A 23,133-nucleotide genomic window follows, 5' to 3' on the forward strand; every position below is an offset into this window, starting at 1 on the left:
CCTGGACCCAGCAATACCACTCTTGGGAATATACCCAAGAGATGCCCTATCATATGACAAAAGCATTTGTTCAACTATGTTCATAGCAGTATTATTTGTAATAGCCAGAACCTGGAAACAACCTAGATGCCCTTCAATGGAAGAATGGATGAAGAAAGTGTGGAATATATACACATTAGAGTACTATGCTGCGGTAAAAAACAATGACTTCTCGAATTTTGCATGCAAAAGGATGGAAATAGAAAACACTATCCTGAGCGAGGTAACCCAGACCCAAAAAGATGAACATGGGATGTACTCACTCATAATTGGTTTCTAGCTATAAATAAAGGTCACGGAGTGTAAACCTGGTGAACCTAAAGAAGCTAAATAAGAAGGTGAACCCAAGAAAAAACATATAGTTATCTCAGTAACTTTTAAGAGCAGGAAGAGGAAAGATTTCCATTAGATGTGGAGGTCAGTGACAGAATCTTGCCCAGTATGGAGGTCACAGGTTCAATCCTTAGCATTTGAAAGAAAAGAACACTCAGTTGGAACAGTAGCAGGGGTACCATAAGTCTTTTACAGGTCATTAATCATAATATAAGAGAAAACAACAACAACAAAAAACCCAAGTTTTGAAAATCCCTGGTGTTGCTCCGGAGGCTGGAGCTTTAGATGACAATAGATGACACAGTATAAAAATGCTCCAAGAACGCAAACCCTTGAAAACAATCATTTCTTTGCAAAGTTCCTTTCATTCTCCAGCAACAAAGAAGCTTTCATATGCTAACCACCAGAGATTTAAAGCAGTAGAATTAAAAATAAGTGGTAGAATAAAGGGCTCACAAACAGCTCTAGATACAAGAGCTTTTTGTATTATACAACTCAAGAGTTCTTCATATCTCAGTAGATGACTGTGTTTGTTTAGTGATAGGAAAAAATGCAAATATACAGATGGACCTGAGCCAAAGCCCTGATCATGTTTTCAATATCTGAAATAATTTCATTTCATTTTACTGGCTTATAATAATTAGCATAAAACTACATAATATTTTATTCACATACTTTTCTAGCAATCAATATTTAGCTTTTTTCCATTTTTTACTATAATGGTCAATGATATAATCACCAAAGCAAGTGTGCATGCACATATACAAAATCCTTTTATAAGTATTAAAAAATATTATTTATGGCAGGCTGTTCACAGTTACAATTTCAGACACAGGCATTTGTTTTCACTTCTCTCTACCTCCATGAATGCTTCAACAAAAAACTTAAGGAGCATTAACCTAATAGACTTTTCTTTGTTACAAATGAGGGGCTAGAATTTCCTACATTTATACAGGAAGCAAAAAAGCCATCTCGAACTAGTGTCCCGAGTAAATGTCCCTTTCTTTAGCCCTATTCTACTTTTCTTCCTGTCTTAAGATATGTTTGCAATTAACAAAACACCAGGGACTGGACAGCTTATTTACCTCACTGTTCTGGAGGCAGAAATTAGCAAGGGCTTCATGCTGCATCATAACCTGGTGGATGAAGGGAGAACGGTGTACACAAGAATTAGGGAGACGTCAGGCTCACTCTAAGACAAATCATCTGTGCTCGGAATACCCATGACCTAATGACTTCCAAAAAGTCTCAACTCACAATAATGGTACATTGCAAATTTAATTTCCGCATAAATTTTAGTGGGCATAAACTATATTTAGACTGTATCATCCTCATTTTCCCCTTCCTGGTTCCAAAAAGTATCCAATAAAATTATGTTCTCTTACTGTTGGCCCTAAACAATAATACAAAGACCTATTATCTACCAGCAGTGTGTTTTCTTCTGGTGACAGGGAACATGGGTACAGATACTGAAAGTAGAACCACAATTGAAGCAATTAAGAAGTTATATAAAAAATTAATTAAAACAGGGCAGCAGACACAGTTCAGTGGTAAAACACTTGTATGGCATGCATATGGTCCTAAGCCTAAGACAATATAAATGCACACACATGTAAATGCACACTCGAACACACACAAATCATCTGGATGATGTGATGCTGGAACAAGAGAGCTCACCAAGACCGACTGGAAGGTCCAGACAGACCCACGCACATTAAAATGGAGCATACAATAATGCTGGTTTTCTAGTTGTTGGAAGAAGCATTTAGCAAATGGTAAAAATTAGCTGAACTAAAATCCATCTTAAGAAAATTTAAGATCAATCTTTCTCCCCATATCTTATATTAGGCAAGCCAAATATAGTTTTGAATATGTAGGAGTAAAGTATTAAGAGTACCAGGACATGAATTTTAAAAAATCACTACATACTACTTGAGTAGCAACAAAATACAACCCACTGTGAATCTCAACCTTAAGTTCTCCTGAAATCGAAATTTATAGCCGAGATCCTACTGGTTCAGTGCAGAGACAAGCTAACGGGCGCACACACTAAGACCCTGTGATGTCTCTCCATGGTTCAGTGCAGAGACAAGCTAACAACAGGTCAGCTCTTCTGTGCTGCCCAAGTGAGATGTAGGTCCTGCTTTCCCCAGCGCTGCAGCTGGTAAGAGGCAGGGGAGAGGGCAGAAAGCATCACAGGCAGTGAGGGGCATCCCTCACCCACACCACCTTATGGCAGATGAGAGGAGGGGCCAGGTCTTCCTTGCTTACATCTTCACAGCCAGCTCACCCCAGCTATTTACCTTTTTTTACATTTTTTTAAAAGTTCAAAGTTCAATGAGATAACATTGCAAAGGAATATACATAAACTAAGTATAAGAACCAGCAAAACAGGCTGGAGAGATGCTCAGCTGTTAAGAACACTGCTGCTCTTGCAAAGGACCTGATTTTGATTCCCACCACCCACACTGGGTGGCTCACAACTGTGCGTAACTCCAGATCCAGGGGGTCCAATAGACACCAGTACTCAGGTGCCATACATTCACACTAACAAACACACACACACACACACACATACACGCATGCATGCATGCTGGCACACGGTGAAAAGACAGTCTTTAAAAGGGGGCATTAACAAAAAAATCAAGAATCACACAAAGATGAAAAAATTCAAAATATGGGTATTTCTTTTAATGTTTAAAGAAATAAAAGGTAACCACAAAAAACAAGCACAAAAGGAAAAGATAATGACCAACACTGAGACAGATTTAGAAAAAAATTAATCCTCTAGAAACGAAAATTAAAAAAAAAAACTAAAATAAGTTGTAAATTTAGAAAACAATCAAACTAAGGCTGAATTAATCAGGTAGAGGGGCCTGGCAGGACAGGGCAGGACATTACCAACGGAAAGGCCCATCTTTCCAAGACATGAAGCAATGTGAGACGCTATGTAAGTCTAAAGACATCAGCAGTACAAGGCACAGGGCACAAGGTGAGGTCACATCAGAGGACGCAAAGGCCGGTTATGAAAGCCTTCCTAGGCTAGACTCTCAACACGGCATTCCTGGGATGCTGATACTACTTAAATGATTATTTTTTCAGACTAACAACAATTTCATTAGGGCTTAAACGAAAAGCCTGCAAAGCAGGCAACCTGTAAATGTCAGAGGCTGCCAGGAGAAGACTGGAGGGGAGAAGAGAAAGGAAACCATGGAAGGAAGACACATGACAGGAAGGACAGCTTTACAGAGAGTAACAGCCCAAAGTGTTAGGGGAATCGTGCTTAGAAAAGAAAGAAGAAAACAAAACAAAACATGCTTTTCTGAATAATTTAGAAGAAAGGACAGACTTACAAAGCTAGCTGTGACCCAGTAAACTACTACCTAGATGACTCTCTTATATCTATCCACAGACCTACATACAATAAAACTGCTAGTTTATAAATATATAAATCCTGGCTAAGAGAAATAGATAGCTATCTATAAATATGCAGACAGTCTTGCACTATAAATAAATATATATGTTGGAAATTTTCAACAAATATATTCTTTGATTTTGTTTCTAAGACAGGGTATAACTATATAGCCCTGGCTAACCTTAAATTCCTTATGTAGACCAGATTGTCTCAAACTCAGAGATCCACCTGCTTCTGCATCCCCAATGCTGGGCTTAGAGGTATGTGCTACCATCAGCTTAATAAATATATTCTTAAACGCACAGCTTAACTTTAACAGTATTAAAACTCAGGATACTTCTGAGAAATGTGGCACAAGAGGAAATTAGAAAACAATATGGTAACAGGTTATGGCTGCCCCAGGAGAGTAAGGGAAGGCCACGAGGGCCTGTTTTGGTACCACAGGAGGGTGAGAGTCAGTGCTCACAGCGGAGTAAGACGGAGGCCTTGGACCATTTCAGTAACAGGCACTAGGTCTGAGATTGCCTGGTATGCTTAAGGGGCTAACGACTCACAGCTGTATGAAATAAAAAAGAGTAACCATTCACAAGTATTGACAAGCAATAGAGCTGATTCATATTGATCCTGTTACAGGTAAAATAAATAAATAAAAACACAATGGGAACAATAATTATTTCACTTGGGAATATAAAAACAATGTATTAGGGTTTGAGATGTAGTCTTGTAACCTCAACTACTTGGGCACCTAAGATAGGAGAGTAGAAAAGACCTGCCTAGCTGACACAGCGAACTCAAGGCTAGTCTGGGCAACTTAGGGAGCCAGACCATGTGTGGAGGAGCTCAGTGGTTAGGAATGTGCCCAACAGGTACCCCAGGGCAACCATGAACTCAGTCCAACCACAACAAAACCATAAGCTTATTTAAAACATTATGAAGGTTTTAAAATATTTATCGTGTGTGTGTATGTGTGTGTGTGTGGTGTGTATAACGGACGGTATGTGAATGCCATAACACATGTATAAGGCCAGAGGATGAAGGCAGAGGTCCACAAAATAATCCCACACCATTTCAGAATTATGAATAAATAAATTATGTTTAAATAAGAGAGTTCCAAACCCAATACAAAACTATATACACTAGGAACAGATATCAAGTTCTATCTAAGGAGTCTAAGTCTTGTATAGGAAATGACTTGGCTAGATCACAAGAGGACGGTAACTATGACTATTTAATCTTCAACACTATTGAAGGCCTGAGAAGGGAGATAATATTACTTGAGCAGGCAAGAAGTACAACCAAGCAGCTTCCAAAGGGAGCAATAAATGACGGAGACAATTAGCTACCTGAGCAATCACCCAAAGTCTCATTTGCAGCGTTGAAGCCATCAACTCTGGCTAAGGCCTAGCATAACTGACTGACCATTTTCAGAGGCAGGAAACTTTTCTTATCCTCTCTTGGCAAGATTTGACAGTCTGGATACCATTTATTTTGTCAGTGGTAGAGGTATGGGCGGTTCCTTGACCAAAGGCCATTTGTGCCAAGAAGAAAACAAACTCTGAGTGGAGTGTCTTCGGTGCTCAACATTCTCTTGGGAATAGATGGGTGCTGTCAGGAGCAATCAAGAGCAGAAGGAGTTCCCACAGCAAGAGGACGACTCTGTGGAAGCAGCGGATTGTATCCACGCTGCCAGGCTCACACAACTTCTACCTGATGAGCCGTATTACAGACTTACAAAGGGTTTGTTTGTTTGCTTTTTAAATGTGTCTTAGTTAGGGTTTCTGCTGCTGTGAAGAGATGCCATGACCAAGGCAAGTCTCTTTTGATTTTTCGAGACAGTGTTTCTCTGTGTAGCTTTGGAGCCTGTCCTGAAACTCACTCTGTAGATCAGGCTGGCTTCAAACTCACAGACATGCACCTGCCTCTGCCTCCCGAGCACTGGGTTTAAAGGAGTATGCCACCACTTATTAAGAAAACATTAAATAAGGGTGACTTACAGTTTCAGTTTAGCCCATTATCATCACGGCAGACGGCATGCAGGCAGACATGGTGCTAGAGAGGAGCTGAGAGTTCTATATTTTGATTCTCGGGCAGCAAAAGCAACTGTGTGCCCTACTGGACATAGCTTGAGCAAATATGAGGCCTCAAAGTCTGCCCCCATAGTGACACATTTCCTCCAACAAGGCCATACCTCCTAATAGTGCCACTCCTTAAGGGTCAAGCACTCAGACACGTAAGTGTTTGATACCTATTCAAACAACCACAGGTTTGGTTTGGTTTTATACTTTTAATTCTTTTTTTTTATTTTGGTAACTCAACATTGTGAACTTATGGGATGCCATGTCTTGTCAAAAGGTTGAACAAAAGAGGGAAATCAGTGAACCTACTAGACTAGCTAAAATATCAGATGTAGAAACATATGGCTTAATTCATTAAAAAGACAACAAGAAAAGAATGTTTTAAAAAAGCAAAGAACAAATGCAAAATAGTAAAAAAATATGATAACCAAATCACACAAATAATGACAATAGCTATAAACAGACAACATCTGCCAATGAAAAAGCAGGGATTTAAACCAGGTGTGGTGGCTCATGCTTATAATTGCAGTACACAAGAAAGCTCTGAGTTCAAAGCCTACCTGGACTATAAAGTAAGAAGTTATGTCAAGAACAAAAAATGAAAAATAGAGACATTGTTAAAATAACTGTGGTGGTTTGGATAATACGGCCTGCAGTGGCATATTTGTTTACATTGCATGCCTCATCTGCCTAAGGCACTGGTCAGTTTAACAGCGAACTGACCAATAGATGGCAGGAGAAGACAGGCAGGACTTCCAGGAAAAGAAAGAAACCAGGCCCGTGAGAGACACCAGCAAGACACAGAACAGAGGAAAGGCTAAAAAGCCATGGCAGAATGTAGATTAATAGAAGCTGGTTAATTGAAGTTATAGGAGCTGGTTGGGAATGAGCCTAAGCTAGGGCCAAGCTTTCATAATTAATAGTAAGTCTCCATATTTGGGGGCTTTCTGTCCAAAATAAAATAAAATAAAAAACCGACAAGAAAGTCCTACTACATGCAATGGCTCCACAGACTCACATGCTTGAATGCTTAGACCATAGGAAGTGGTACTATTAAGAGACCTGACCTTAACCCAGACCCAGAAAGACAATTATTACATGTACTCACTCATAAGTGGTTTTTAAACATAAAGCAAAGAAAACCAGCCTACAAATAACAATCTCAGAGAACCTAGACAACAATGAGGACCCTAAGAGAGACATATGGATCTAATCTACATGGGAAGTAGAAAAAGACAAGATCTCCTATGTAAATTAGGAGCATAGGGACCATGGGAGAGGGTTGAAGAGGGGAGGGGAGAGGCAGGGAGAGGAACAGAGAAAAATATAGAACTCAATAAAATAGCGAGAGAGAGAGAGAGAGAGAGAGAGAGAGAGAGAGAGAGAGAGAGAGAGAGGTGAATTTGTTGGAATAGGTGTGGCCTTGTTGGGGGAAGTGTGTCACTGTGGGGGTGGGCTTTGAGATCTCATATGCTAAAGATACGCCCAGTGTGGTACACAGTCTCCTTCTGCTGCCTGCAGATCAAGATGCAGAACCCTGAGCTCCTTCCCTAGCACATGTCTGCCTGCACACTGCCATGCTTCTCGCCATGTTAATGGACTGAACCGCTGAGCTGTCATCCAGCCCTCATAATTGTGTTCCTTTATAAGAGCTGTCATAGTCATGGTGTCTCTGCACAACAAGAGAAACCCTAACTAAGACACTGACAAAAATGAATGAGTCTATTATAAATCCTATAGAAAATGTGCTTTCAATGTAAAAATATAAAGATAGGCTAACATTTAAAAGCTAGGAAAGAAGAGTCATCAAACATGAGCTATAAAAAGTTAGGTGATGCACTGGTACCACGGAAAGCAGAGTCCAGGATTTAGCTATTACGGAGAAAGCGGATGACATGTCAGAGGTAAAGGGCCAATAGCGCAAATGTATCAATGTGCACACGGTCAGTGCCAATAACAAATTTTACTACGTATAATCAGAGTTCTGCTTGCTCTTCTAACTGTTAAAAGCAGGCTGCCTTGAGAAATCCGAGGACATATCTAAGCGCTAAGAGTACTTATCTAGGATGAGTCAACAATTATTCCCAGTTCTGCAGACAAACTATTTCAACTTTGGGCTACACTTTCATTGGGTGAAATACCTCTTGATTATTATTCATACATTAAAGGGATCAATAAAAGGATGCTTATAAAATTCTAGGAATATAAAACAGCTTTCAAAACCACAAAACTTAGTTCTTATTTTTTTTTTAGTCTTGACATCTAAGATTTTAAAAAAAGTATGATACAATTTGGCATACCAAGTTTACATAATAGGAAATCAAAATTGCTCAAACTCGACTTCAAACACTGTTTTCAGTTACTTATTGCTAAAAAAAAAAATCCATCCAAACTGCAAAATTTTCTAAGACAAGTGACTCTCTCTCATAGAACAACGTGAACAATGGAAGGGCACGGGTGTGTAATGCACACGCGAATAGCCAGCTTTGTAGTGTGCAGAGGTGGGGTGGAAAAAGACTGACCACCTAAAAATAAACAAACCAGATATCGTGACATATGAGTATGAATTCGCCAGAACGGTTAAAGTGAAAATAACTGACAAGAATGTGGACCAAGCTGTATGTGTGAGGCAAGCATGGTAGGTAACACAGGGCTCTGTTCCCAGCAGTCAGGAGGGCCAACGTTTAAGGCTAGCCTAGGCTACATAGCCAGATGCTGTCTCAAAACAAAACCAAAACACTATCACTGTAAAATGGAGAAAAGCCTCGTAGTTTCTAATGCAACAAATATATATATATGTATATATATATATATATTTACTCTATGTCCCAAATATTCCAACTGTAGGGATCTGCCTACAAAAAATAAGACGGCTCTACTAGGCAGGTGTGGTGACACAAGCCTGCGACCCCAGCACTTAGGACGCTAAGGCAGGAAGACTGCCACAAAGTCAAGGTCAGCGAGGGCTAAAGAGCAGGTCAGCTAGGACTGTACAGCAAGACAGCCAAAACACTAAACAAGCAAACAGGTTGAAAATAACAAAAAAGCATATGTCCACAAAACACTTGTCCAATAATGTTCATAACAGTTCTATTGATAATCATCAAAGTCCAAAAATAGTCAGACGGACACCCCAGCCAGAAAATGGGTTCTGTGTTTCATTCATAGTAAATCACCACGACACAGCAGCAGACGAATCTCAGAAACATTCTACCGAGCAAAAGAAACCTGACATCAAACAGTAAATACTGGATGATTCACTCCACTTACATGCAGCTCCAAAACAGGCCACTCTACTTTATGGGAGGAGGGAACACAAGAACAATGGTGGCAGGGAGAGGAAGGAGGAGGAGATGAACACAGAGGGGCATGAGGTGCACGGCAAAGCCCCCATCTTCTCTCCCCACACTTGCTGGAGAGAACAGAAGGCTTCTAGGGCTTCAGGTATGCTAAGCACTCAGTGTGCCACAAAGCAACATCCACAACCCACACTGCGTATCTCAACAGCGGTTTTGTTATATAGGTGTGCTTATTTTTCAGCAAATATAAGTTTGATGTCTATGCATTCCATTGAATGAAGACTTTATACCAAAAGGAAAACACACAAAAATTGAGCTTTATATAATGAAACAAATGTGAAAGGTTTTTTAGGGGAAGTGTACTGTGTCAAAAATAAATAAATAAAATGATAGGCAGAGCAAAGAATTAGTAAACGACCAGATGTGTGAAACTGTTAGAGGAGAGCAGGCAGGGGGACGGCCATCCACCGTGGGGTTCCTCCAAGTCTGCTGTAGGTTTGAAATTTTCACCTAGGGAAAAAAACAACATTAAGCTGGGATGCCGAAGACATGGCTCAGTTGTTAAGAGTACTGGCTGCTCTTCCAGAGGACCCAAGTTTAACTCCCAGCACCCAACTGAGGCTTACAACTGTCTGTGAGATAGTCTAGTTACAGAGGATCAAGTCCTCTTCTGGCCTCATTGCATATTAAACATGCAAGTGGTACACAGACATACATGCAGGCAAAGCACCCACACACATAAAATAAACAAGATACAACAATTAAGATATAAAGTGCAGTGGTGGTGCACATCTTTAATCGCACCACTCACAAGCAGAGGCAGGTGGATCTCAGTGAGTTCAAGTCCAGCCTGGTCTATAGAGTGAGTTCCAGGATAGCCAGGGCTGCACAGAGAAACCATGCCTCAAACAAACCAAAAACAAACACAGATATAAAGTGCTTAATTCACATGGCTGAGATCCTGCATTTTATAAAAAGTAAAATGATACAGAGAATAAATGATTTACCCAAAGACACAAGCCTGAACTGGAGCACAGTCCAGACTAGTACATAGTAAAATGCCTAGGATTCTCATGTTACCGTAACTGTCCTTACTGCCTCTTTCTGGCTCTGTCATCTTGCTGAGTTCCAAACATGTCTGTAGCCCAACACAAAATTGTAAACTTATTGAAAAACTGAGGGGTTTTGGTGTGTGCGTGTGTGTGTGTGTATATATATTTGTAGATGACAGTGCAGTGTTGGGGTGTTACAGTATCAAAAGTCTGGCACATCTATAAGTCTTTCTAACTCTGTTTCAGGTTTTTATTAAGTATCATTTCATTCTGTCCTAATGTACCCTAAATACATCCACCACATCAACCAAAACCATTTACTTGCAGTCTCTGAGCTGGATATATTAAACCTAAATCTTTTTTACACTAAATTTGATCTTTCATTTGTCCTTCCTTCTTCAGCTGACTTTTATGCTGCACGTTGGATGCACTGCTGCCTGTCCGCGTTTCCTTAAGAAAAGAATTCTCTAGGAACAAGGGAAATGGCTCAGTGGACAAAGGTACCTGCCATCAAGTCTGAGGACCTAAGTTCAACCCCGATGACCCAGATGGTAGAAAATGAACTGACTCTTGAAGGTGTCCTCTAATAGCCAAAAGCACAAGCATACATATGCACTAAATATAAATATATATAGAATATAGATGTAATAAAAATTTTAATGAAAGAGATCTTCCCGAAGATGACAGCAATGTCACCTCTGCCAGCCCACAGAGACCCAGGACTAAGACTCCTGATGTGTACTCACATATATCAAGAAAAATGGAAGGAGCCTGGGAAAAGGAAAGAAAAAGAAAGGAAGCCAAAGAGACTAGATACCCTAGTGACATGTGTACAAAAGACCACTGGTTAAAGCCTTTCATCATAAGCTACAAAGAAGAAACAAACTCCTTTCTCCCATCTGCGTGAATCTTATAAAAAGTCATAAAGACCAAGGGCACGGAGGGCTGCCTACTTCTCTCTGCCTGGATCCTACAGATAGGACTGGAGAATGGCAACAAAGCCATGAGGAGGGAGGAACAATACTTAGCTCAAACCATCTCAACTCCAAAATAAAAGGAAGATGGCAAGCTGGTCATATTGTCAGCGGCGAATTCCTCCTCTGACGGAATTTCCAAATATTCTTTAGCTTTTTTATAAATAACTCCTATAAAATGTAAATTTTCAGACATTCTTCTACCAAATACATTTTAAAATGAATCTCACTTGAAAGGAGCAATGTAAACAGGCCTGGTATCTAAAGTCTGCGACACAGCTACGCTGAAGGCTGACACAGTAAGTTCAAGGCCTGTCTAAACTACGAGCGGTGATTTCAAGGCTACCTTAGACAAATCAGTGAGATCCCATCTTAGAATAAAAAACAGAGTTGAGCTTAGCTCAGCGGTATAGACAGAGACAGAGAGATAGATTCAGACAGATATGTAGGCATACAGGCATAGATAAGGATATATAGATATATCTTTAGCACATGCAGCCCTAGGTTCAGTCTCTAATCTGGGGAGGAAAGTATGCCTATTGATATCCTACGAGCCTTTCCAATACCATGGATAGAGAGGCCGCCTATACATAACAGTTTTACAGTCTGAGGTAACTGACAAAACAGCTCAATGAATACTTACTGAATAAATGAAATATTCAGAAAAAATTAAAGGCAGGGTCTCTTAATACCTAGGGTGGACTTAAACTAACACTGTAGCCAAGAATAGCCCTGAGCTTCTGACTCACCTGTCTCTACCTCCCAAGTCCTGGAATTGTAGGCATGAGCCACCACACCCAAGTCTTTAAATAATTTTTAACTGAGTAATTTCTTCTCTGAGGCGATAACAATAGCTTAGGACGCTCCTCTCCTTAGGCAATGTTTCTTCCACTAAACTACTAGCACTTGGAATGCCACCTCCTGCATCTGTGTGCCAGGGCAGAAAGTGTCGGACCTACATTTGAACACTGTTTCTGCCACTATTAGTGGTACAGATATATGCCACTGAGGAGGTAACTTCTTTCTCTTTTTTAAAACGAGGTAGCATCGCCCACTTAATAAAATGCTTTGAGGATCATTAATATATAGGCATCTTTACTCAGCAGAGGTCCAATATATATATATATATATATATATATATATATATATCTTAGTTTGCCAGAATTGAATGAAATAATACTAATCCAAATAAATAAACTACAAACTTCACTGTTAGATCTTTAACCCATACAGAATCACATAAACTTTTTTTAGTGACCAACTTAGTTAATTCTTTCAAAGCTGGTTACTTTCAAAGTCATTTAATATCTGTTATTCAGTCCATGTACAGAGAGCAAAGCATATGATTGAGTTTTATCTTTTTCTCCTGGTGACATCTTATAAAAATGAGTATTAAGAAGGAACTAGCCAACATGGGGAAAGGTCAGCAGAGAAACAAACTCCAGTCAACAGAAATTCCAAGCCAGTGTAAACAGAGTTATGAGAAAAACAGAAAACCATGGAGATGTGCTACGGGATGTCTGTACATGGTATGGAGGTGCACCACTGAATGGCCAATAGCTAGGCAGGAGGTACAGGCGGGACTTCCAGGCAGAGGGAGGAGGAGGAGGAATCTGGGCATGCAAGAGAGATGCGAAGAGACAGAGGAGGCAGCATGGGTGGTACGTGACAGAACGTAGATTAATGGGCTAATTTAAGCTATAAGAGCTAGTTAGGAACAAGCCTAAGCTACAGGCCAGGCTTCCATAACTAGTAAGAAGTCTCCGGGGGCTGGCGGCACAGAAAGACGCATTACAGAAACGCCGATGCCGCTGTCACTGAAGAGGCTTTAGAGTCACTGCCTGAGGAACTCAGTTAAGGCAAACTTATCAACACATTGAACACAACAGTTGTGGGGAAAACGAAGGAAGATACCCTAGAAGAATAGCAGCCAACAACGAACAAAACTAAGTCAATTCTAATTAAAGGAACTTTGGGAGCTATTTCACAATATAAAAAGTGCAAAGAATAAAATGCTAAAAGACTGTCCAAACTCAGAGAGGACTTGTCAAAGCATTGGAAATGCATTCACTCCAACTTACACGATGAGAAAGCAAGTACTGTTTACGCTACACTTGATAATAAGTTATTTCACAGAGAAACAAAACACGCTTGTGTATGTGGTGGCAGGAGGGCACGGGAAAGGTCAGACTACTTGTGGGAGTCAGTTCTCCCTACCTTCTAGGCCAGGGAACTGAACTCGGGTCAGCAAGGTTGGCGTAAGTACTAGGTAAGTGAGCCATCTTGCTAGCCCTGTTTGATGAAAGCTTTTAAAGTTAACAGAACAACTCTGACTTTTCTACTATTAATTACAAGATTGAATTGAGTTTGGTCCCTGGAGCCCACATGGTGGAAGTAAAGAACTAAATTCCGCAAGTCATCCTCCGGCCGCCATACAATGTAGCGTGTATACACCCCCTCCGCCACATAAACACCCAAACAAATAAAATATCATTAGCCCGGTTTCAGCTTGCACTGTTATTTGTATAGTCCATATAAAACAGGAACCACTTATCCCTATAACTTCTAGTACATCAAGGGGCTTGCTATTTCTTATCTAAAGAGACTCTCTTCCCTTCCCCCTGGTCCTTCCAATCTTTTCAAATAAACAGAAGTTTGAAGCAATGGGCATAATGACACCTTCAGCGAATGACTGTAAAACTCAAGAGAGAAACCATATCAAAGGCTTAGCAAACTGTGGTACACAGATAATAACACTTGTTTTCCTTGATAAAACTATCATTAAAGCTCATTAATGTAAATATGATAGAGCTACAATGTCAGGAGTAGTACACAGTACATAGTTTAGATGTATTTATATAGCTTTTACTTATTTGGTTGTTTTGGTTTCGTTGTTGTTTTGTTTTTGAGAAAGTGTTTCATGTGGCCAAGTCTGGACTTGAACTCCTGATTTTCCTGCTCCCACCTCCCAGGCGCTGGAATTAGAGGCATGTGCCAACACATCCAGCTTTTCAAATCTGCATATTATTCAAAGGCCAAATCCCCACACTCCAAATTACGATATTATGTTACATATGGTCAGACAATCTGACTCAGCCTCCCTCGGGTCATTTTCTCCCAAGGTTTGTACACAACGAGCGGCCAACACACTCACTGACCCTCTTCACGCAACCCTTTTGATTGCTGCGTCCAATCCGTCCCTCCGTCTACTCCGTTTCCTCTTCTGAGCACATGAAGAAGTAGAGCCATTTCCCATTTCTCGGAGCTATTTGCCAAAATACAGTATCTTCCTCTCTCACAGTCCGCATGACTCAACGGCCAGTTTTCTCTTTTGATTCTAATCTAAAACCTTGGTTCTGAACGAAAAGTCTTTATTGCCTATATATATATATAAAAAAAGTGAATAGAGCTAGGTCCTTTACAATTCCTCTTAAAATACATGACTTGGGTGAGCAATGCCCATTTTAGCACTTTCTGTGACAACCTGTTCTGAGACAGCATCGCCGGTTAGGACGTCTTCCCTTGCGCCGAAGCAAAACCTTTCCCCTTCCAGTGATTTTCTTCCACCCACTGCACCTAATTCTACATTCTAGAGAAAGTGTGTGACCTTCCAGCCCATCCAACATCTGAAGACTCCTGAGAGGGGAAAAATAAAAGGCTACACACTTCCAGTTCAGAGAAGCATGATTTTTAAGTCTCCCTGGTGGTCATGAGCCTCTGGTAGTCTTGCCAAAGTGATCTAAAAACAAACTGGCCAAGCGCTCGCTCTGTCGATGTTTGGGTTGCCAAGTAATTAGCCTATAAATAATGACTCTGCCCATCTTCTCCTTTACTGTACAAAAACTATTCATTTAAACTAGTCATTCAGAGAAAGTGATGCTCCATCTCCATCATGGCCTCGAGGGCATGGGACTAACATCCTGAAAACGGCAAGACTCGCTGCAGGATCATCTCACAAGAAACTCGCCCTCGAGAAGGACTCGAATGTGAGCTAAGAAGAGTTTTCCCTCGTGGCCTAGTAAAGTGGGTCCCGTTCAAAAGAAGGCAGTAGCAACCAAAGACGGTTCTCTGCTGCTTGCCAAAAACAAACAGCAAGAAAAAAGAATGACCAAACACCGTGTTCGCAAAAGCTGACCAAACTGGACGGAAGAAGTGGCAGATTTCTTTCTAGCATGCTAGAAATAATCATCTAGGAAATACAGAGAGAGAGAGAGAGAGAGAGAGAGAGAGAGAGAGAGAGAGAGAGAGAGAGAGAGAGAGAGAGAGAGAGAGAGAATATGAATATCCCCAAACCGGGCCAGCAATGCTGGTCTAGAAGCAGCAAATCGCGGTCTCTGAAGGTGCATTCATGGAAATGAGTGTCCTCGGATGACCATTAACCCCTAGAAAGCCCGATGCGCTAGACGCAGAAGGTAGCAAGGAGACTTAGTCTCTCGTGCTCTTGGGAGAGTGGCTGGAGCAGGAAGGTAGTGATTAGCTGCTCTGGCTTTCACTTCTGGGGCAAGATGAACAGCGATCCCCTGCACTTGCAGACAACGGGGTGAGGGTGAAGGGGGGCGGGGGCTTCGGCTCGGGAGAACCGGTAACTGTTCCCTGGAGGTGAGCGAGGTCTAACGAGAACCGGAGAGAGGACGGGAAGGGCCCTGAAGAGTTTCCCAGGCTCGGGGAGGACGAAGCCCGTCAGCGTCCCCCAGGGGTGCCCTCCCGGATGGCTGAGGCGGATGGCAGCAGTCGGGCCGGCGTTCAGGGCCCTCACGGCAGAGACCTCGGGACCGGCAGCGCCCGGCCTGGCCGCAGCCGCACTCAGGGCTCAGGTAGGAGCTCCCGTTCCCAGCCGCGCGCCTCGCTCTCTCCTCTGAGGTCCAGGCGCGGCTCCCACGTCCCTTCCGTCCCCGACCCGAAGGCCCCCCCTTGAAACCAGTCCGGGCACACGGGGCAGGCCTCGTCGGCTCCCCGGCTTCCCCCTCCGATCGCGCACGCCCAGCCGCCGCCGCTCCCGGGCCGGGCCTGGAGCCTTTCGTGGCGGCGGCCAGGTTCGCCCTCCACGTTCCTCACTCGCCGCGTCGTCGCCCCTCGGCGCGCGCCCTCTCTCCGTCCCCGGTCTCGGGCCCCGACTCACAGAACTCGGCAACGAACAGGGTCACCGCATAGTTCTCCTCACACCAGTCCAACGTGGAGGTCGTGGGGCCCCAGTAGCCTTCGCGGTCCCCAGCCGGAGCCATCGCGCCGACGCCCAGCACACACGGCTCGGCCGCTCCCGGGCCGGCTCAGGCAACGCGCGCTCTCCGGCGCCCTCCTCCCGAACCAGAAGGGCAGGGGCGGGGCTAGAGCCGTCACGGGACCCGCCCCGCGACAGGCCACGCCCATCGCGCCTCAGGACCGCCCCCTTTCTGCACGGCCCCGCCCACCGCGTCCATGGAAGGCGCCCAGGGCCCATTCAGATGGCGCCTGGAGAGTGACCCTGTCGCTCCGGGGAGTAGTGATCCACGGGAGGAGTTGGGAAAGTGGGGAGTCCGGCCGATCTTGACACGCCCTTGTGTAAGGGTGACGGCGTCTAGCACCCTCTTTTCGGTCTGGACGCGACCAAGCCTCTATTAGTGTGGGGGCGGTCTGGTTTCATTGGGGCGAGGAGATGAAATCTTTCTCTGTCAAGCCCGGGGCTAGATTAAACTTGCCCAGTGAGGCACCTCAGTGTCTGGACTCTGGCCACGAGCTTCAAAAGGAGGAGACGAAAAAGAGCACCTACCTAGCCAGCTCCGGCGACTACTGGGAAGTCACTCTGAGTGTCCTGTAGGGAAAAAAGAAAGGGGGCCACCACTCAGAATGGACAGAGTAAAAAATAGGTGTTGGCATTCTTTAAAAGTAAATACTGGATAAAGCACTAGAAGTTTGTGGCTTCCCTTTGAGCGTCTATGCGTGGTGTTTCCTGCCTTCTTAAGTGAGCCTGACTCCATGACTCCCTTGTCGACCACCTAGCCTCCCTCTGTTCCAATATCAGGATTGGAATATACATACATACCTCAGTCTCCAGACTGTGCTATTAAGAATGAAAACACAGGCCTGTGACATGGCTCGGTGGGTTTGGCTAAAGACATTTACCATGTGAGCCTGGGAGGCTGTCTTATCTCAGGAACCATGTAAAAATGCAAAGAGGGAACAGACTTCACAAAGTTGTCCTCTGACCTCCTCCAAGCAAGCAACATGGCACACGGGTCTGTCACACACACACACACACACACACACACACACAGTAATAATAGGTAAAAATTTAAAAATAATAGGCACATCCTGTTGCCTTTTGTGTTCAGTTTCAGTGAACTCTCCCCAGGCCAGGAAGATGCCTCTCAGCTTCCATAGTCCTATCTTTGCTTCTGAATTTGGCCCCCCCCCCCCCCCCCCGCTGTTCCTTTAAAACCCAGCTCCCTGAAGACCTCCCTAACTCTCACACCCAAGAGCCCATTTGCCCTTCATTCTTGTTCTACAGTCATGACGCTGCAAATAGAGGCCTTGCTTTCCATACTTTGAGCTCCTGCCTGCAAGAGTCTGCCAGGCCACACTGGCTGTAACCAGCATAGCCCCTAATACTTACAATCACCTGCTCTGAGAGAGTTTTGAGATCTAACAGTCCTACAAAGCACTGCCTTGATCCATATGGTGAAACTGACCTGGTGAGTTGGACATTTCTCCCTAGGACACCCAGATAACAAAGCACCTGAGCTGAGGCTGGGACCTAGGCAGTCTAGTGTGAGGGCCATATTTGGATCTCCTGTGCCCAGCTGTTCTTCTAGGGGCTGAGCTGACAAGACCACGGGCTCTCTAAGGACCAGCACGGGGTTGGGTTCCGCTCCCCACCTGGTATGGGTAAACGAGGCCTGGCGTTCCTGCAGGAGCAGTTCCATTTGGAGCCCAATGGGTTTTGAGCAAGAGCTGGATGTAGCTAGCTATATTGATCAAGGGAGGGCAGATAACATTAATGTGGTTACGTTTGCCAAAGGAAGGGCAGATCAACACGACTGGGCAAGACCCGAAGCTCCTGGACGCGTGAGCAGCGCTGCAGATGAAGAGGGGGCGCAGTTTCCAGATTGTTCGCACACAGAAATCAACGGGGTTTGTAAGGAACTCGAAGGAAGGGTTAAGCGAGAAGGACAAGATGGGGAGTTGGGCTCTAGCCATTCCCAGCTGCTGGAAAAAGCAGAAAATAAATCTGGCTGCTCTGAGTTGGGCAGTCTGTGAGAGAATGTGTGGAGAGACATTTCTGGGCAAGAACACAGCCTGCGAGGGCTTGAAAGGGCAGGAGAAAGGGGAGCAGAATGAGGCATTTAGAGCATTGGGTTTGTGTGTAAGAACAACCTTTAGCCTGAGGACTGAAAGCCCTGGCCTAATATACTGTAATGAGACCCTTGCTATGTATCCTAACAAGAACAGAAGGGCGGGAGGTGGGGGGTAAAATGGCCAAATCTGTGGGTTAGGCAGAATAGGTTTCCAGGTCTGTGGTGTGCAGGGGTGGAGGGGTGGAGGGGAGAAGAGAAGAAGCAGGCAAGTCAAGGGGCCGTGACAATAATCTTCACAAACGCTGGCCACTTTGTTAGGATGCAGCATAGCTCTGGGGAATTCTTGCACCATCTTTCAGGGACAGACCTCCAGGGCTCACTGATTTGTGAGAAGGGGAGGGAGGCGAGCAGCGGTTCCCAGATCAGCTCCTGAGCCCCAAATGTGCCACCCTGGGAGATAATCGCTACACAGGACCAGAGCTCGCAAACCTTTGGTTAAGCACCTTGAACGGGATAACGAAATAATGTCACCGGGGGTTGAGTAATCACTGAATAACCCACAAGGATTGTTTCATTTTGAATGAGATCACAGAAATGTCAGCAATGTGAAAACAACCTAAGGATTCGTGCTCTACGAACTGGAATGCGCCCTCTCAACGTCACCTAGGAGCCAGCCTTCTCAAAGGCCCAGGTGCATGTGTGTGCAGTTAGGAGCCTGTTATCCACACCCACCTCAGAGCTGTCAGTTTTTGCCCCTATGCTGGCCTGAATCTCAATCTCCTACCCACATCTGTCTCCAGGGCCTCAGCTCTTGAATCAATTAAGATCATATTTTTTTTTTTGCTACGAATCACAGAAAAATAGTTCCAGCACCCTAACGGGGAAAAAAAAAAAAGCTTGTTAGCTGGCTGTGGTGGTGCACGCTTTTAATCCCAGCGATCAGGAGGCAGAGGCAGGGCTTCTCTGTGAGTTCAAGGCCATTCTGGTCTACAGAGCTAGTCTATAAGACAACGTGGGTGGTTATACAGTAAAACCCAAAGCAAACAAAGAAAAAGGATTTTTTTTTTCCCTCAAGTAGTAGACAGCCCAAGTTTCTACCTCAGCTGCCCAATGCAAAGCGTCTGCTTGGTCTTCAGACCCGTGGTCAGAAGATCACTGCTGCTTGTGCAAGCATCCAACTGTGATCAGGCAGGAGGAAGGAAGGGCAAGGACAGGGGCAAAAGGCACATACCAAGCCGGGCCTGTTCTTTGTTACCAGGAAAACAATATCCCTTCCAGAACCTTCACCCAGGGATATCCATTTAGAAATACTTGGCCAGAAGCAACTGTGGGAGACCAGAGTTTGGGGAAACTGGCAGGAGAGCCTAGGAGAGAGTTTGAACTGGGCTGTTACCCCGAACAAAACCGACACCTGTTAGGGAAGAACTCATCCGGATGACCTTCTGAGCAGGTCCATCAGTTATTTCACAAGGCTCTCAGATTCCGTGTGTTTTAAGACTGACCCGCCACTTCCCCACGTGTTGGCTTCCCTCTCCGTGGTTTCTCTTCTATGGTGTTGCAATACAGAGTCATTGACCCAGTCTGCTGAAGAAAGAAGCTATGACTGACAGCCAGTTCTCCCATCCGGTCACCTCCAATCAGTGACCAGCTTCTGTGGGTTCCTTCTCCGTCCATTTCCCTCCTCCCTCAGCCGTACGTACCTCAGGGCAGGCCGAAGAAAGTCTTGTCTTGTCCCATCTCACAACTTCTTCCTGCCGAAGGATCTGTTCTTAAACTCAAAATTATCAACATCCTCCAAGTACTAACGCTCCAGGATTTCTCCAGACCTTCTGACGTGATCCACAGAGCTCTCTGTCACCTGGTCCCTGCTGACCTCTTGGGCCTTAAATCACAATTCTAAAATGTCCCCTCTCCCTCTAGAAAGGACTCTTGGTTTCCTCTTACTCCTGGGCACGTGAGCATATTGTCCCTTAACCTCCAACCTCCCTTTTCTTTCTTCATCCTGCACCTTCATGGCTAGCTTCTTCTGAATTCGACGTCTCTGCTTAGACCTAGCTTCTTGAAGAGATTCTCCCGATCCTTCTCTAGCTTCTCTCCCTGCACCTGTTCCTCAAACTTCCCAGCAAACCTGAAGAAGCAGACTGCCCCATGGACTGTATGCCTTGAACAGCATGTCTTCAGTTTAAACCCAGAGCCAGGCCCCAGGACAAAAAAAGTGTCTTGGTCCCCAGCATGTTCCCAGTGCGCCAGCACAGCCCTGGTTGCAAAGTTAACCTCCTGTCTACCCCCCAACGATTGGCCTTACTCTCCTCTGTGCTGTCTCACCTACATAAAATAATGCCGGCTAGTGACAGGGCAACAGACTGATATTAGACTTACCAACTGCTCAACCAGCATTAGATCTCCTGGAACTGGAGTCACAGGTGGTGGTGAGCCACCCGACATGGTTGCAGGGAGCTGAACTCAGGTCCTGTACTCTTTAACCACCGAGCCACTCTTCATTTTACAAATAAGAAAATCAAGACACAGAGAGCAAAGTAATTCATACTGAGCTAGCAGAGAGGAGCAGGTAGAAAAGACCGTGAGCAGCAGTAGGGTTAGGGCCAGAGTTACAGCGCCTTTGGAGTCTCTCCAGAGGACTTCACTGCAATAAATGATCTCAGAGAAGTGCAAGGCTGAGTTTGAGTTTAAATACTTGCAAGGGAGGCATTAACATACAAAAAACAGGAAGATGTTAACAGGTTAACAGGAAGATGTCTGGGGAAAGGCCAAGACACACCTAAGGAAGGGTCCCAATCAAGTGTCTTAGCAGCTGCAGTTTGGAGGATCTTGGAGGCTGTGGAATGACGTTGTTCAAAGGGTTTCTAAGAGACCTTCTTTCTTTTTTTGATAAATGAGATTACTGACTGGTTCTAATACCTTGATAGGAATACAACATGATATAGTTAAAAAAAAAAAAAGACACAAAGAGTCCGACGGTGGTGGTGCACGCCTTTAATCCCAGCACTCAGGAGGCAGAGGCAGGTGGATGTCTGAGTCTGAGACCAGCTTGGACTACAGAGTGAGTTCCAGGACATCCAGGGCTACACAGAGAAACCATCTTGAAAAAAACACAAAAACAAAATATAGCAATGTTTCGGGGTCCAGAACTGTCCCAACTCTCTCTTGAGCCATCCTTGCCTCCTGCTGCCTGTTACCACCTGCCTCTCCAGCTTCTTTGACTGCGTGAGATCTACCCTTTCAGGGACTTTTGACCTGCACTGTCTTCTGACTCAGAGTCTAGCATGCTGGGCATTTGCATGATCTGGTCTGTAATTCCTCCCACTCCCATTCTGGGCACACTGGCTCCCAAGTGCAACTGAGCCCCAACCTAGAGTCAAATTCGTTCTGGAGCCTTGCTGAGCCAGAATCTACATCTGACCCGCATTGCCCGTCCAACTCTGGCCAGAGTGGAGGCCTGGGCTATGAGAAGGCGGAGGTCAGCAGCCCATGTACCAATCTTGCCAGCTGGGCCTGCCAGCTCTGAATCTGCTTCAGGAGCCATGCATGCCCTGTGGTGAGTTGTGCAACCTCAGCCTTGCTGTTGCAAACCTCAGGCAATAACAGTTAGGTGTTCACAGGACACCACAAATTCCCATTTATAAAAGGGTAGGAGAGACGGCTCACTGAACTTCCCACCAAGCTGACAACCTAACCCCTGGAACCCACAGAGTAGAAGGAGAAGCCCCATTTGTGAGTTGTGGTACATGCACGTACACATGTAATTAAAAGAAATGGGGGGTGGTTCAAGATAGGGTTTCTCTGTGTAGCCCTGGCTGTTCTGGAACTCTGTGTAGACCAGGCTGGCCTCGAACTCAGAGATCCACCTGCCTCTGCCTCCTAAGTGCTGGGGTTAAAGGCGTGTGCCACCACTGCCCAGCCACCCCAAAAAAATTAATGAAAAAAAAATCATTTCAGCTTTTTTTTTTCTCATTGGTTGCAATCAAACCCAGAGCCTCATGGAATAAAGCCAGCCACATTTGTGAGGATACAATTAATCTCAATGTCCCTGCCCTCAGTCATCTGTCCAGAGATAACTAACTGTGTAGGGACGTCGTCTGGAAAGGGGGAAAGAGGAAAAAATAGTTACCATAGTCCAAAGGCCAGAAATGGAAGAGGGAAAACAGGTGGAACACACCTGCCATTGCAGCCGGTTCAGGACTGTCAGAGTCAGCCTGCATTACCTACGGAGACCCTAACTCACTTCTGCAAAGGAAGGGAACAGTATGGGCTGTTTGACATTAGAAGTAGCTCGGGAGATGTTTGGTGGAGTGGTTGAGTGGAAAGTCAAAATCAGATCCAAGAGGAGTGTGGCAGAAGCTTCGTGTGTGGCAATGGGGTGCTTGTGCAAGGCCGGTGGGTGGAGGAGGAAAGCCTGGTCGAAGGCTGTTGACAGAAGCCCGCATACAAGACGATATGAGGTTGGTCTCAGCAGCAGCAGCAGCAGCAGCAGCAACCTGGGAGGCAGGAGACTGTTTCAGGACAGAGACTGGTGCCTCATCTATTAAAAGTGTAGTACATTTGGGTGCGTTGAGGAAAACACGTAGAAGTGTGTGTGTGTGTGTGTGTGTGTGTGTGTGTGTGTGAGGGAGAGAGAGAGAGAGAGAGAGAGAGAGAGAGAGAGAGAGAGAGAGAG

The 23,133-nt window shown here is 44.5% G+C and overlaps 1 protein-coding gene across 2 annotated transcripts in view; it reads right to left on the reverse strand.

The window, feature by feature from the left end:
• Acer3 (alkaline ceramidase 3) overlaps positions 1–16,495 on the reverse strand; it is a 68,386-nt gene extending 51,891 nt beyond the window's left edge. For both annotated transcript variants that reach the window (XM_050154487.1, XM_050154486.1), the window contains exon 1: positions 16,307–16,495. In XM_050154487.1, the coding sequence (XP_050010444.1) occupies positions 16,307–16,409 (103 nt within the window). In that variant the 5' untranslated portion in view covers positions 16,410–16,495. The remainder of the gene's footprint in view (positions 1–16,306) is intronic.
• Positions 16,496–23,133: the final 6,638 nt, after the last annotated feature.

The sequence above is a fragment of the Alexandromys fortis genome, unplaced genomic scaffold (genome assembly GCF_014885135.2).
Source record: "Alexandromys fortis isolate MF-2015 unplaced genomic scaffold, M_Fortis_MF-2015_v1.1 scaffold_77, whole genome shotgun sequence".
NCBI classification, from domain to species: domain Eukaryota; kingdom Metazoa; phylum Chordata; class Mammalia; order Rodentia; family Cricetidae; genus Alexandromys; species Alexandromys fortis.